Here is a 14,976-nt window from a genome sequence, read left to right as displayed (position 1 = left end):
AGAAACAGTGAGCATTATTTCTGTCCTCTCACCAACAGACTGAAGCCATAATTCAGAATTTTGCTTTCTCAGATGCCAGCAGAGCTCACAAATGGTGATGCATTTTAAGATTAATCTGCTGTGTAATTGTTTGTATCAGCAGATTGGTCCTCTGCAATATTCACTTCAGCCTTGGGAAGGCTGGCCTACAGCTCCTGTTCATTGTTCAGAAATGGGTTTGTTTGTGTTACAGGCCCACCCAGAGGAACTGGCTTATACAGCCTTATTTACATTGTACAGGATATACCAAGTGATCATTCAAGTTTGCTGTCTTCTAAACCAGCAGTAAATTTCTACCAAAGCTACTCTAAAGCTGTGCCATTATCCTGAATCTGACCATTTAGTAAGTTAAAACACTACAAGCATTCAGAAGACTGATACAGCTTTTGCTCAACTTTATAAATGGTTCCAGACAATTAGTCTTTAAAAATAAGCATTTCCATAACTATTTTTGCTGCACACCAGTCACAAAATAGTCCATTTATATTCCTATCATTTGAGGATTTCTTAAACAAGGGACCTGGTTGCACAACACCTAATGGATCATGTGGTATTGCACAAAAAATCACATTATTTTGCAGTATTTAAAGGACTTGTTCCACCCTCTGCCATAGGCAGGGACACCTCCCACTATCCCAGGTTGCTCCAAGCCCTGTCCAACCTGGCCTTGGACACTTCCAGGGATCCAGGGGCAGCCACAGCTTCTCTGGGCACCCTGTGCCAGGGCCTCACCCCTGTCACAAGGGAGAATTTCTTCCTAACATTTCATTTAAACCTACTCTCAGTTTAAAACCATACCCCTGTCACCACCATTTTAGTCTGAATCTTTGGAAAATAAGGGTTTACAGAAATTTTTAAGGGAACATAAGTCTCAGAAAACAGACTTCAATAAATAACCCACATAGCTGTTACGAAACACAGCTATACTCCAGGATTAAGTTATTTAAAAGAGATATAAAAGTGTCAGAAAAAATGAATGAAGAAGGTATTATTGATGACAGAAATAATCCAATTGAATTGCTTTCAAATGAAGTTTTCTTTCCTGATTTTGAAAAGAGATTGAAGATTCTTTTTTTTTTTTTTTCCTTTGGACGCCAATTTTATTTGTGACTATGAGAAAGTGTATTTACTTCTGAATTGGACTGGAAACAAACTCCATAGTGGTACTATTTTTGCCAAACTCACAAGCCCATATACGAGGATTTTAAATCAGTCCAAGGCCCAAATGCAGCCTGATTTTCAGAAACCCAGGCAAGCCATTCTCTCCTGCTCCTGGAAGCTCCTGCAGCACAGGGAGCAGAGCTGCACTGCACGTACAGTCAGAGCTGCAAGAAATTTAAATATTCCAAACTAAGGCCCTCTAAATATCTACAGAAGCCCTTAAGTCAATTCATTACTGATACAGTAAGTGACAACACTTGTGTTTGGCAGACAGTGCAACTGGGAGCCCTGACAAATCTCATTAACAGCACATCAGGGGCACTTAGTTTATCCTTTACACACAGTGCCAGTACTGAGTGTATAATGAGAAAAGGAGCTTAAACTTTAGTGGGACTGCACTAATTGGTCACCAAGTCCTGATTAAGCCAGGCTTCATATATAATTACTAAAGTTCAAGTATCTGACACAAATGTATACAAAAACACTTAATGAAGATACTCAGTCAAGTCTAAACTACACAAATAAGGCATGAAAAAGAAAAGAAACAGAAATAGGCAACTTCTTTATTTGAACTACCTGAATGATTGAATATTTCAATCATTTAAATATATTTTTCAAAGTTATAAAAGTGTGAAAATAATCTCTCAATTACAGTAAATAATACAAATATTTAGAACACATACATGCATTTCAGTAATTTTATATATATAAATATTTGTGTATATAAATAATGTTGCCCAGAAAAAAGAACTATATGAGAAGGTTTTATACCATTCAGAAGTTAAAGATTACTGGATCAGCTTTATAAGTTTGTTCATTTAGATTAATTAAATCAGTAAAGAAGATCCTTAACTTCAAAACTGCAGAAACAACTCTTCTGCCTTATAAACTGGAATCCACAAAAATACGTGCCAGCACAACCCCCCCCAGATGGTAAAAGAGGAAACACATGGAAACATATACCCTAACACACATATCCTGGATATCCTGGCTTCCTCAAAATCCTACAAGGAGGCAGTAGTTAGAAACACAGAAAATAGATGAATTCTGAGTATTTCAGAGGGGAAAAGGCAATCCCAAGTCTCGGGCACCTCACAAAAATCAGACTGTGACACTCTGTGACAGCATCCTGAATGTCTGTCCTGGCTCAAACACAGCCCAGATATACTGGGTGCCTTTGGAAGCAGCGGGCATGACAGAATTCTTCTCCTTTGTCCGGACAGAAAGGGATGAGAATTCTGCCACCAATTCATCTCAGACTGCTGGATGCTGGTCAGGACTACCTGTCTCCTGTGCCGGAAGCTCATGAGGAGCCAAACACCTGGAGTTTACATGGATCCTTTTACAAGACTGCAACACCAGACTGTTCTGAGACCAGCCCTGCTGCCTCACGCTGGGAATTCCTGTGTGGCAGGAGGGACCCCGATGTGCCTGCTGGCTGCCAGAGACACAGGCACTCCAAACACACCGGGCAAGTGCCCATGAGCTGCAGCAGGGCACCGCTGCATCCAGACAAGGTCACCCCAGCCACAGAACCTCTCTTACCGAGACACGGGTGCGCTTGTGGAGAACCAACTTCTACCTCCCTTCTATCACCAAAATACAAGCTAGGACATGAGTGAAGAGCCCCCAGCACACCTACCAGCATCCCTGCTGCTTTATCTGAGCTGCCTGGCTCAAGCCCATGCCCTCAGCAAGCAGCAGGGTAGGGCTGCACAGCATCACCTGAACTGGCTGGAGCGGGGCCATGCAGCAAACTGCATCTCACCAATGACCCCCACGGAGCCCTTCTATTGTTCCCAGGACCTTATCCTGATGGGCAAGGGGCAAGGAATCTGAAGAATCGGTGCCCGGGCTCGCTCTGCTGCTGTGTTTTTAATGGTTTTAGCCAGGAAAGGAGATGAAATGGCCGGGCCCTGAGGCAGGGGCCGGCAGCTCCAGCTGCTCGGTTCCATTCCCGGAGGACACAAAGCCCGGCCCCACGCCCCAGTGCACAGCTGGGCACAGCCACTGCGAACTGGGTCACGCATTTCAAACAGGCAAGGGAAATTCTACTGCACGCTTTAGCACGGCTCTGACCAGCTTTTAGAAAATACTGCTTTATTATTTTCATTATTAAATAAAAAAACTATAAAAAGACGACTGAATGCCCATTAATTTATAGCTTACCTAGAAGGTCAGTTTGGTGATAAAGCACACAAACATTGAGATATTCAGTCCAAAATGCTTTTTTCCTGCAAAGTGTGCTAACATTTTCAATCAAGAATTTTTACATACAAGTTTCTAGAAATACAAACAAACAAAATATTCCAAGACTACCAGTAGCATTATAAGAATAGATAATAGTTACTAAAAATGTATTGTTTGAATTGCATTTTCCCAAACCATCTTAATAGTATCCTTAAGTAACCCTAATATTTTTCTTTTTGCCTATAAAACATAAAAATATGTTTTATTTATTAGTGCTATTAGATTAATACACTTGAATAAAATTATATTAAATTTTGCCTGGAGAAGTCTATAAACATATGCATGTTGATATCAAGAACACCTTGATATCACCTTGCTATATCTGCAGCTTTTCCTGAAAAATGCATGTAAAAACACTTATTTTAAAATCTCTGGTTTAGAACTATTCCTTCTGCTACAATACAAATGCAGACTATATCACATTGGGTACACTACACAATATTTCAGAGTAAGTAAGAGTTAATTCCACTTTAGCACACACAAGACTACCAATTAAAATAACACCAGCCACAGATATAACACACCAACTCGGTGTATGGTTTTACTGAAACCATAAGTAATCCTTAGAAGAAACTCAGCAAAGATGAACACAACATTTCAGAACTTAAACCTCGAAAATATGAAAATATTTCTCTGGGAACTAAGCCTCTTAAACTGAAATAGAAAAGCTTATTTTTACAGAGGTACAAAGAATTATTGGAAAATACACAGTATTTCTTATTACTCTGTATTTCTATCACATTTACTTTGACAAGTCAGGAATAAGAACACATTACTTAAAATTAAGTCGGATTGATTTTTATTATTTTCCTGCCTAGTCTTTCCTCATTTATAATGATGTTGGCAACACTGTCCATATATAATACTACAGCATCACTAGACACCGTTTTCAAGATATATATATATATATGATCACATTACTGAATTTATTAAGATGGCTAAAATACAAGTACACAAATGTGCAGAACTAAAATAATTTATAAGATTTCTTTTTCTCAAAGTCAACAAATAAAACCCTCCTCACTGTGTCACAGCAAACTGTACGTGCATAGTCAGTTACTTTTTCCCAGCTAAGAAACTGAAATCTTCATAAAAAATTAAATAGAGCACTTCAACTTATTTTACTGTGCTTTTACTGCACTATGTCACCATGTAATGAAACACCTGAGTGCCATTTGCCAGAAGACATTATCTGTGCCAAGAGCAAAGCTCTGTGTGGGATTCAGCCAAGGTGCTCTGGTGCAGCCACCAGTTCCCAGCTGCTTCTGGCACAGCAGTTCCTCTCCAGGGCTCCCCAAACCTGATGTTTTCATGTGAAGGCACTGACCTGACTGGCAGGACTTCCTGGCACGGCACAAAGCAAATGCAGCTTGGAACAATGCTCAGTGTCAACTCTGGTATCCCTAATTTATTCCCTGGATGAGTCCTATGGAAATTGAAGGCAATGATGATTTCAAGGATCTGAGATAGGCAGCAGTGCTTTAAGTGTCTGTAGTCTTCAGGTTTTGATAGCACTGGTTAATGCCCAGTTTCCATGCTCACAAAGAAGTGAACACAGCTACTCACCAAAACTGGCTGTGGATGTACTGACCGAGCTGTTACAGAGGGAGAAGTTCCTGCATTAGGTCTACAGGAGGAGAGCTGACATGGATATTTACTCTGGATATTTACTAAGGTACCCATGCACTCCTAACTCAGAGAATTCTGTGTTCCAGCACATCACATGAGGTTGTCAAGTATGGGGCAGTGACAGCCAGAAACCTGTTTGGGAACTATAATCCAAGAGCTGCATGTCCCTGCAGCCTGACTGCCCCATCCATGCTGGTTCACAGAGGGCACAGGGGCTGCCTAAACCCCATTCCTATCTGTCAGCTTTCTCACTGAGTAATGAGAAGGGGAACAAGCTCGAATTCTAAATATTCTACTGATGGAGTAGTTTTCTTCTTAAGGCTAAAAATACCCAGCACACTTTTGGAAGAGGGGATGACCCATAAATTATTTAAGCTGCAAAAAGCAACGATTATTTTTCCATGTGTTCTTTACATTGTCTTTAAATAAAAACAGCTTAACAACTTAAGCTGCTCATACAGTTCAAAACAAACTGATTTCCCCCTCAATTTTCTACACACTAGGAAAACGATCACTAAAACAATCAGTGAACATTCTTATGTAAGATGGTCATAATATTTTTTCAGTAAGTTATTTAACACTTCATTGTGGTGCTTTCCAAAACACACAAACAAACCCAACCCATATAGGCTGTGAGAATGAATGTTCATCATACAGTTAAAGGCACTACCAATGCCTCAGATCTGACAAGTTCTGTGAACTCCAAACATACAGATCCCCTTCAGAAAGCTGTGTAAAAAAAATAACCAAGTATGCCATTTCCCATCAGTTGAGTGAAACCTATTTTAGATACACTGCCATAGGATGACACTAAAATGTACAGAATTATTTAGGAAGTGACACATAATACTGAAGATACTTGGGAAAGGAAACCCACAAGTTCGGCAGTAAATTTCCTATCAAAAGCATCTGGTCTGCACTGAAAGCAAAACAAAACACAAGCACACAGGGATGTCTGAATCCCTCTGCTGCTCCCTCAGTCCTCCTGGAAGAGCAGGCAAGCTCATGCTGCACTCAGTTCCCAGCTCTGCCTGGGAAGGCAAGCCAGACCCTCTGTTGTTTAGGCCTCCCTCTCACATCTCAGCATAAGTAGGTCATGGCCACTGCCATGCCCCACTTCATCTTTGACTTCATTCTGAAATCACAGCCCTCCCACCCTTCTCCTTTAATGCCATTCACAAAATCCACAGGCCCTGAAGGACTTCACTCCTTGAAAGCCAGCCCACGGCTTCCAACTCTTCCCCTGTTCATTTACACCCAGCCCAGGACTTCCGAGTGTATTCCCAAAATGGCACTAGTAACTCTGGGCTCTGGAAACTTGAGATGAGCAACTCTGGCACAAGCAAAAAAGTACAAAAGCAGACTTTAGAGATGGTTGTATTTCTTTAGCAGAAAGACACGTGCTGGCTTCCACCATTCAAGGGGGGGATATATCCATGCAGATCTCTTTCCACACTCAAGGAGAACAGAGCAGGTGTTTTCAATAGGGATTGCCTGTTCCCAGACTCCAATCTGATCACTGTACACAAATGCAACTTATTTCTATTCCTTTATATAATAACATGGCTTTAAGTAATATTTTATAAAATGACCTTTTTTTGTTATTAAGGTTTTATGTTAAAATACCTAAACACCTCAGATGGCCTCTTCTTCCTGTGACTATTCCTTCTTGCTTTATCTAGAACAAGCTGCTGCAAGAGCTCCACAAAGAATTTATCTGGAATTAACACAAATACATTTGTGAAGATAGCTTTTTTGTGCTATGCTGAGAAAGAAAGCTTAAAAGATTAAATAAAAGGTGCCTGGACAGATTAGTCCCCAAAGCCTCCTTCTGCTTGTTGCTACTGTCCACAGTTGACTGTACTGTCCACTTTTGCAGTCCTTACTGCAATCTTTCAGGAAGATTAGTTAATTTCATGTTAAATTTATAGCAAAAAAATTAACAACCTGAAACTACACAAAACCTATTTAAAATTAGGCATAATTATTATGGCTAAATAAATACTTTTGAAACAGTGCATATCCAAAGGATCTATAATGACAAGAACTTTATAAAAATAAACAGAGAAACCAACACCCTCCCAACCAACAACAAACATTACCTTCTTCAAATCAAGAGTGCACCCTTCAACCCTAAAATCCTCAGTGTCAAATTTATAGATAGGAATATTTCAAATACAAAATGAGTTCAACGTGAACTCATGTTTTGTGACATCTTTTAGGCCAGATTTCTTTATGTGCAGAGTGCACTTCTGTTTATAAACGTAATTATCCTCTCCAGAGCCCTCACTGTGCAGGTTGATTCGGTGTTACACACATGTAAAATCAGACACAGGATTTACTAATCTGTCAGAATTCTAAGGTGATATTACCTCCCACGCCAATGCTGCTGCTGGTTTTGACAGACAGCATCTACTGTAGCAGATGCTTAATTTATTAAATTGATACACACCAGGAACAGGCAGGAGACTCACAAGCACATTTAATCTGAGCACTCAGGCTGCAGTGACGTGGATAAAACAAACAGCTTTTGCTGAGAGGAGCTGCCTCTCTTTTCCAGAAACTGGAATTGACCCCTACTTACGTCACTTAAGGGAATTAATCTTCCAGAAAATTAAGCTGATGTTGGTATGATCAGAAAAGCAGCAGAGAAAACACAAGGGAGAAAGGTGGTTACGCACAGCCAGGACAGGGGAAGGTACAGAAAACCTGGACCTTTCCATGGCTCCTTGCCATTAGATCGATGTGAAATCAACACACAGCATCAGCCACAGAGTAAACAGTAACAAAATAGATAACTCCAAGCTATGTTAACACTTTCAGGTTTTAGAAAGGAGAGAAATCCGTGGTTAATTCCTGCATTCTCTCAAAACCAAATGCTGCTTGAAAGCAGCTGGTTTGCATCAAGTTTGCTACAGAAATAAGCCAATGGTTTGTAGCACTGCACTGTAACATTTCTGCAGCTAAACCTTGCAGAGAGATCAGGATGAGAGGGAGAAGACAGGTGTGATGTGCAGGATGATTTCCACCTGTCCCCACCCCGCCATCAGACACTGTGTGACTGCAGCTACGCTGGATGGATGAAGAAGTTGCCACCCCACTTCATCTCCTCCACTGCTCATTACCTTCAAATCTCCCAGCATAACTGCGTGTTTAGTCACTTCCTAACCCAGTTCTGTCAAAATGATTCCCGTTAGAAAATCTGTGTTTCAGCTTAACTCAGATTATTTTTGACAGAACTTGTTTAGTGGATGACTATAAATGCAAGTACCAGAAGATCTGAGAACATTGTAACCTTTAGAGCTGGGAGAGGAAATAGCGAGCAGTGGAGCCAGCTACCCTGTTCCATGGCTGTGCTGCTGCAGGAGAAGCACATTAATCACTCCTATAGGTCTGATCTGTCAGCCTGCCTGAGCAGGGAAAGCTGTGTATCGAGGGTGGCATCTTGAAAGAAAATAAATCAGGAAATCTATAGACTACTTATTTTACTACTTAAAATGTCAGGTTGGGGTTTAGTGTCCAGAAATTAAAATAATTTGCTGTAACTGCCTGCAATTCTGTTATATAATGAGAGGGAAAAGCAGATGCTGCTCAAAAGATATTAATAAATGTGGCATTTCTGTGGAGCTAATGGATGAATACCAACCTCGGCTTCTTATCTTAAATTATCATAACAAGTCCTGAAAACTTACTTAATTGCTTTCTATGTATGACTGATGTGAATACAGTGTTTTTGTTTTTACTTGTTACATGGCAAAAAAAGTGAGAAAACTACCACCAAAACGCAGCATCCAATTACCATGGCACAATCCACAACACTGACAGGAGCAGGACTTGAGATCTCCTTACCTTTTATTAACAGGCTTCTCATCCTTGTCATAGGGCCGTATGAACCATTTCCCGATTCTTACGAAGTTTTTATCCATCAGGCATCTAGAAAACAATTACAGCAACAATTATTAGTTATATCTTAAAGTGTAATTTAAAGGAGTCTTTGAAGACAGTGACTCTGAGGGATTAGGCAGCTGAATTTCAATCAGATTGAAATAATAGTTTGTAGGGTTTGGGTTCCACTTCTTGTTTTCCCACATCAGTCATAGAAAATCCCTGTCCCATCTGATGATGCTGCCACTGATGCTGAATTTCACACATGCATTTCCCCTTACCTTTGCCACAGTCTTTTCCACTCTGTGCTACTCTTTTTGCTGACTGATCCCTCATTCTATTTTTCACCTCCTCTTCTCAAACAAAGGCCACTCATTACTACTGATTCTCTTCTATACAGTCTTTCAGACTTTAGATGATAAAGAATATGCATTCCCTTATTTTTGGCATGTAAATGGTATAATACAGGAATGACAGAAAATTGTGCTAAGAAAATATTAACAATGATTCAATTTTCCCTTCACATGATCCCCAGCATGATTTCAGGTGCTGAAACACCCGTAATTACTGCTTCCTCTGTCAGAAAACCTCATTCCATCAAATATATTCCCACATCACCAAAATTAGAAAAACACGTTCCATTTTTCTGTGGTCCCTTTGAAAGCCCAGTTTCTTTTTAGAAACTGCATATTCCTCTTTGAAAAAAACCCAGCAGTGAGGACTCAAAGTGATCAATACCCAATTTAAATGGACAAGTTAGGGAGCGCCTGGTGCCCCTCTAGGTCCACCTGTGCAGATGAATCACAGGAGCATTTTGCCAACCCTGAGTATGCCTCATGCATTAAAAATGTACTTGAACATGCTGCCCAAGGGACCACACAGAGAAATTCATAATTAAGGCATATTTTTCAGTAAGGTAAATAATATGCTTCAAAAATTCTGTAAAACTGGTTATTTGTTGCTAGTGGTTTATACACCATTACAAGTAATATGCAAGCTTTGCCCATATATTTCACATCTACTCAGTATTTTTTATCTAGATGAAAGAACTGGATTTTTCCACTCTTCTAAGTTTTCCAACAGTTTATTTCTATAGCAGCTGCTAGAGAGCCAAAACAAAGGGAAAAAAAATAAAAATCACATGAAACTTTCTGGGCAAGTACATTCTGCAAGGTTCAAAAAAGCTGTGTGATCTACACTTCAAAAGCATACCTAGAAGACACAGATAGGAAATGGATGACTGACAATGTAAATACTAATATGCTCCTAATTTTTCTGGATAAACTTGGCAGGATTTTTCAAAGTTAAAGCTGAAGAAAATTCTACCAGCACTTTCTCAATTAAAGCAAAAGTAATCCATTTCAGTTGAACAACCAATATTTTAAACTGAATATGAAAGCTGAGGCAGCAGAGATCTAAAAACATTAGTGGGGTGGGGGGGAAGCTTCAGCAACTATTTCCCTAGGAAATATTTGCTATCAGAGAGTCTGTCAGTGCCAGCATGTTTTATACAAACAAAAGGAAGTCTGTGAAGTTTACATCAGATCCCTAAAGAAAATAATCTGTAGTAGCAAAAAAACGTAATAAACTCTTCCTATCACACGCACTTCAATGCCACATCGCTGTGTCTCACACAGCAGGTTTAACTGCCTCAAACTAATGCTGCTTTCCTAGAAAAAGAGTCTTCATGGGAAGATTTGTCCTTAAAAATCAGTCAACCCTCCATGCTAAACTAAATCACGGGTTATTTAAGGAATAATCCCATATAAAATCAGAGCCATGCCTGCAGCAGCTTGGATCTCAGATGCGGCCGGGTGGGCAGTTAATGACAGTATGGTTATTCTTGCTGTATAAGCACTAAAGGTAACTAGTCTTTCACAGTGAACTGTAACAATGGACTTGTGCAAAAAAAAAAAAAAAAAAAAAAAACAAAAAAAAAACAAAAAAAAAAACACCAATATATGGTCATAAAAAGCAGTTATTTAATGGTATAAGGCCCTGGCTACTCTCCCTCCTCAGGGCTGGGCGATCCCTCCCTCAGCAGTGCAGCTGTTCCAGCACTGGTGCCTGACCTCCTGAATTTCTGATTTTTCCATGAAAAAATTACCCACCAAGGGCACACCAATCGTTATGAAACGACACCGTAACACTTTGAGTACTCATCCCTGAAATCTTGTAATGTTTTCTGCCAATTAACATAAACTGAGTGTTAGTGTGGGTACAGAGGGGGCTAAATAAATAAATAAAAATTTAAAAACCCCCAATCACCTGTGTAAAGTGATTCTTCTTGCCTTTGCCAGGGTTAGGTAAAAGCAGACACCACTGATCCCTTCCTGTCCCGTTTTGTCCCCACAGGTCCCTCGGGCTCTTCCTCCCACCATTTCCTTCCCCCACGGCTGATCCCCCTCAGCCTCCTGCAAAATCAGCACCAAATAAACCCCCAAAACCCCAAACCCCACTAACCCACAACCACCAGCCCAGCAGGGATGGGACACAAACGGAATCGAGCCTTCTCCTTCATTATGGGGCTTTTCCTAAACAGTGCTATTTAATAAAGCCTGCAAACATGTTGCTATTACTTTAAATGAAGTAATTATGATGTTAAGTTCAGATTTGGCAGACAAAAGAGACATAAAAAGTGAATAACTTAAAGTAAATTCAACTATGAACCTATAAAAATTGTAGTCAGCAGAACAGTGAGAAGATGCTCATGTCCAAGGCTGGGACTGCAGCACTTGTATCATCTTATCATGACATAAATCATATCAGCTTATCATGACATAAATAATATCAGCTTATCATGACATAAATCATATCAGCTTATCATGACATTTATCATATCAGCTTATCATGACATTTATCATATCAGCTTATCATAACATTAATCATCTCAGCTTATCGTGGCAGGAATTGTTTCAGTTTATCAGGACATAAACTGAGGCCCTTGGCAAACAACTGAGATATGTTCTCCATGTACTGCAGGAAGAAAAAGACTTTCCAGTCACAGCTGGACAGAACAGTTCTGCTGACTCTGCCAAGTGATTTCAATTAAGTTATATTAAAAAAAAAAAACCACCTAAATTTATTTCACAAGTTTAAAGAGGTTTAAAGAATAAAAATAGCCACTCTGCTTTAAAGTCAGCTGGCTGGGCACCACAGATTAATAAACACATATCAAATTAATTTTCCCTTTTATACTCTAAAGCTACAAAAGAACTAATGAACATTCTAGACTTGGAATTTAATTTTTATACTTTCATTCATTCTAAGTAGCCTACAACTTTTATAAAAATCCCCTAAAGAGACTGATGGGATAGAAAACAGGAAATACAACAACTAATCCTAGTACCTGTGGATATGCACACAGGTAACTCTGTGACCCCATGGAAACACAGCCTCGGGAACGTAATGCAAACCTCATTACCAGTAAATCTACATCAAAGCAAACAGGACACTAAATGAGACAAGATGAATGTGTTTTCCATTTGCTTATTTTCTGAAAGAAAAAATATCCAAGGCTGCATTCTACAAAATTACTGCAATACAAAGGTACATTCTATTTTGCTGTTGTTATTATTATTAGAAACTCAGATAAAGTGGGACTTGTCTAATGACATTTAATTCTAAGAAGATATCTAAATTTGTAAGAACTAGGATATAATAGAGGAAGGTGATGATGATATGAAGAACTGCAGAAACAGAAAGAATAAAATTATATGGCTCAAGATGCCACGTCCCACTCAGTGGGCCTAAGAACAAGATAATCCTCAGTAATCTTGAAAGTTGATATCTGGATTAAGAAGAAAAAGGCATAAGTGTATTAACTAATCACAGAATAACTTTGCAGTCAAGTCATTTCTATATATAAATAAATAAATATATATGGTTCATCAGAGCCAGGAAGTGTTAAGCTTCACCCTGAATATTGTGCACAAATGCAGTCAAATTTTAACATGCACGTAACCAGGATAATTGAAAGAAGTGAGTTAAGAGCTATTAAGATATGTACCATTTAACCTCATTAAGGCACTGAAGATCAGATACAATTACACTAAGCACTTCCAGAAGGTGAAAACTTCCCTTTTTTTGGCTTTTAAAACAGCTCCTTAGCAAAAATCCGAGCAGAATTATATATCATTACTGTTTGTTATCAGTGTTTAATTCGTTTGCACAGCATTTTATAAATTACCAGAGTCAATGACTTAAGAGATCCATCTCTATCCTGTTTTCTTGGATTCAAGATCTAACTCTAAAAAAAACGTAGTTTAAGAACCATAATAATATAATTGCTTTATAGGTATCCTGTAAGATTTTAAGTATCAAAATGAAATATTTGAGAGCACTAGAGCTTTTCTTACCTTTCCAGAAGGTTATGAATTGCTTTGAAGAGCAGGGTCCTACACTCATAGGAAAGTCCATTCTCCCAGAATCCTTCTTCCACCACTGCAAAAATACAAAATGTCAACACGCTCAAAATAGAGAAATACAAACATTTATCCAAAGCATATCTTCTACAGTTTTAATTTTCAAAGTAGCACGTTTCATTAAACTATCTCAACTATTATCTATATCACCCAAGCAGCTTTAATGTTTACTCAATGAGGACGCAGGCTTTGAATTTAAAAAAAAATAAAAAAATAAAAAAAGCAAACAAATACAAAAGCATAAAAGCAAACCCATTTGTTTGTAGCATCCAGTATGCAAGTACAGGGGTGAGGAATGCACCACCATTCTTTGCCACCACAGCTGAGAGATCCTTTAAAACTTAACCACAGATGCCGACAATCAAGAAACAAAGTGAATCATTAAAGGTGTAAAATGAATTTACATAACTGAAACAACATGAAACAACTCCCCGAACCTCTCGCTGTCACACTCAAGTGCCATTCCTTCATTGTACTGACTTCAGCTATTGCAGTTTTAGCGATACACAGCAGATTTTATACCAAAATAAAAACTGCGCACTCAATACCGAGCTGCAGAGATTTTAGAGTTTAAAAAAGTAAATCTAATTATCTCTCATAGTAGAGTGCAGCCTGAATTAGTCACCTGAAGGACAGACAAACCTCAGAAATACTCGCTGTCCTTACTCATGGCTTTTGGGTGCTAAAACTACCAGGAGTAGCACTATTTCTGGTATGGCTGTACCAGATTCTAAATCTTACTCAGCCAGAAGGCTCGGAGTGAAAACAGATGATAAAACAACGTTTCCAACGAGCAGGAATTCGTTAATTGTCTGAGTTCTGCCATTTCAATTATACGGGAGTAGTCGGCAGGTCTTTAAAAGTGCAAACATAAAACTGTACTGCACGTTAAGCACGGAATACTTCACACCCCTCCCTGGCCAATTTGCAGGACGAGACCTCCCAGCAGCGCGTCTATCGCCCACAGATGATTATCTCAGCATAGTTTACAACCACGTTTAAAAGGCAAGCTTCTAAGGAGTTAGCGCTCCGTGCAAAATACTAATATTGCCAGCAGCCTTCAAAGCCTCGAGCAGTGTTCTGCTGCTTCTCCAGGAGCTGTAACTCACACACTCAGACAAGAAAAGGCACTTTTTTTTTTTTTTTTTTTTTTTTTTGCATGTGCCATGTTGTGATATGTAAATGTCGGTAACAGAGCCTCTCTCTTCGTGCGGAATGGAAAAGCCGGGTTCCAGTACCTAAATCACCTTATGGGACAGCACAGGACTTGGCAGGAGCGTGCAGACACAGAGCTGTGCCCCCGGGCAGGAGCTGCAGCCAAGGAGCTTTTTCCCCGAAAGCACCGCAGGCCCTCAATGCCTTCGAGCCCTCCCCGACACCAGGGATGTAATGGGCCGTGGCTATTTACTGCACAGAACTCCCACGGCCTCGGCTTTCATGGGCAAAACACTGTGCTCAAGGAACTGGGAACACCCGGGCATGGGCACAACTACTGATGTATAAATTCTCAACAGCTCACAACTACTACTGCTACTCAGAAACCCCAGAAGCTGCAAGGCAGGTACAGTCTTGCACTTAAAAATTACAT

The 14,976-nt window shown here is 39.6% G+C and overlaps 1 protein-coding gene across 1 annotated transcript in view; it reads right to left on the bottom strand.

Moving 5' to 3' along the window:
- MED13L (mediator complex subunit 13L) overlaps positions 1 to 14,976 on the bottom strand; it is a 170,683-nt gene that overhangs the window by 76,199 nt on the left and 79,508 nt on the right. The window contains exons 3-4 of the mRNA XM_062504089.1: positions 13,323 to 13,407; positions 8,929 to 9,012 (exon numbers count right to left, since the gene is read on the bottom strand). Of these exons, the coding sequence (XP_062360073.1) occupies positions 8,929 to 9,012; positions 13,323 to 13,407 (169 nt within the window). The remainder of the gene's footprint in view (positions 1 to 8,928; positions 9,013 to 13,322; positions 13,408 to 14,976) is intronic.

The sequence above is a fragment of the Cinclus cinclus genome, chromosome 17 (genome assembly GCF_963662255.1).
Source record: "Cinclus cinclus chromosome 17, bCinCin1.1, whole genome shotgun sequence".
NCBI lineage: Eukaryota > Metazoa > Chordata > Aves > Passeriformes > Cinclidae > Cinclus > Cinclus cinclus.
Note: the sequence above shows the minus strand (reverse complement) of the source record. Positions and strands in the feature narration are given on the sequence as shown.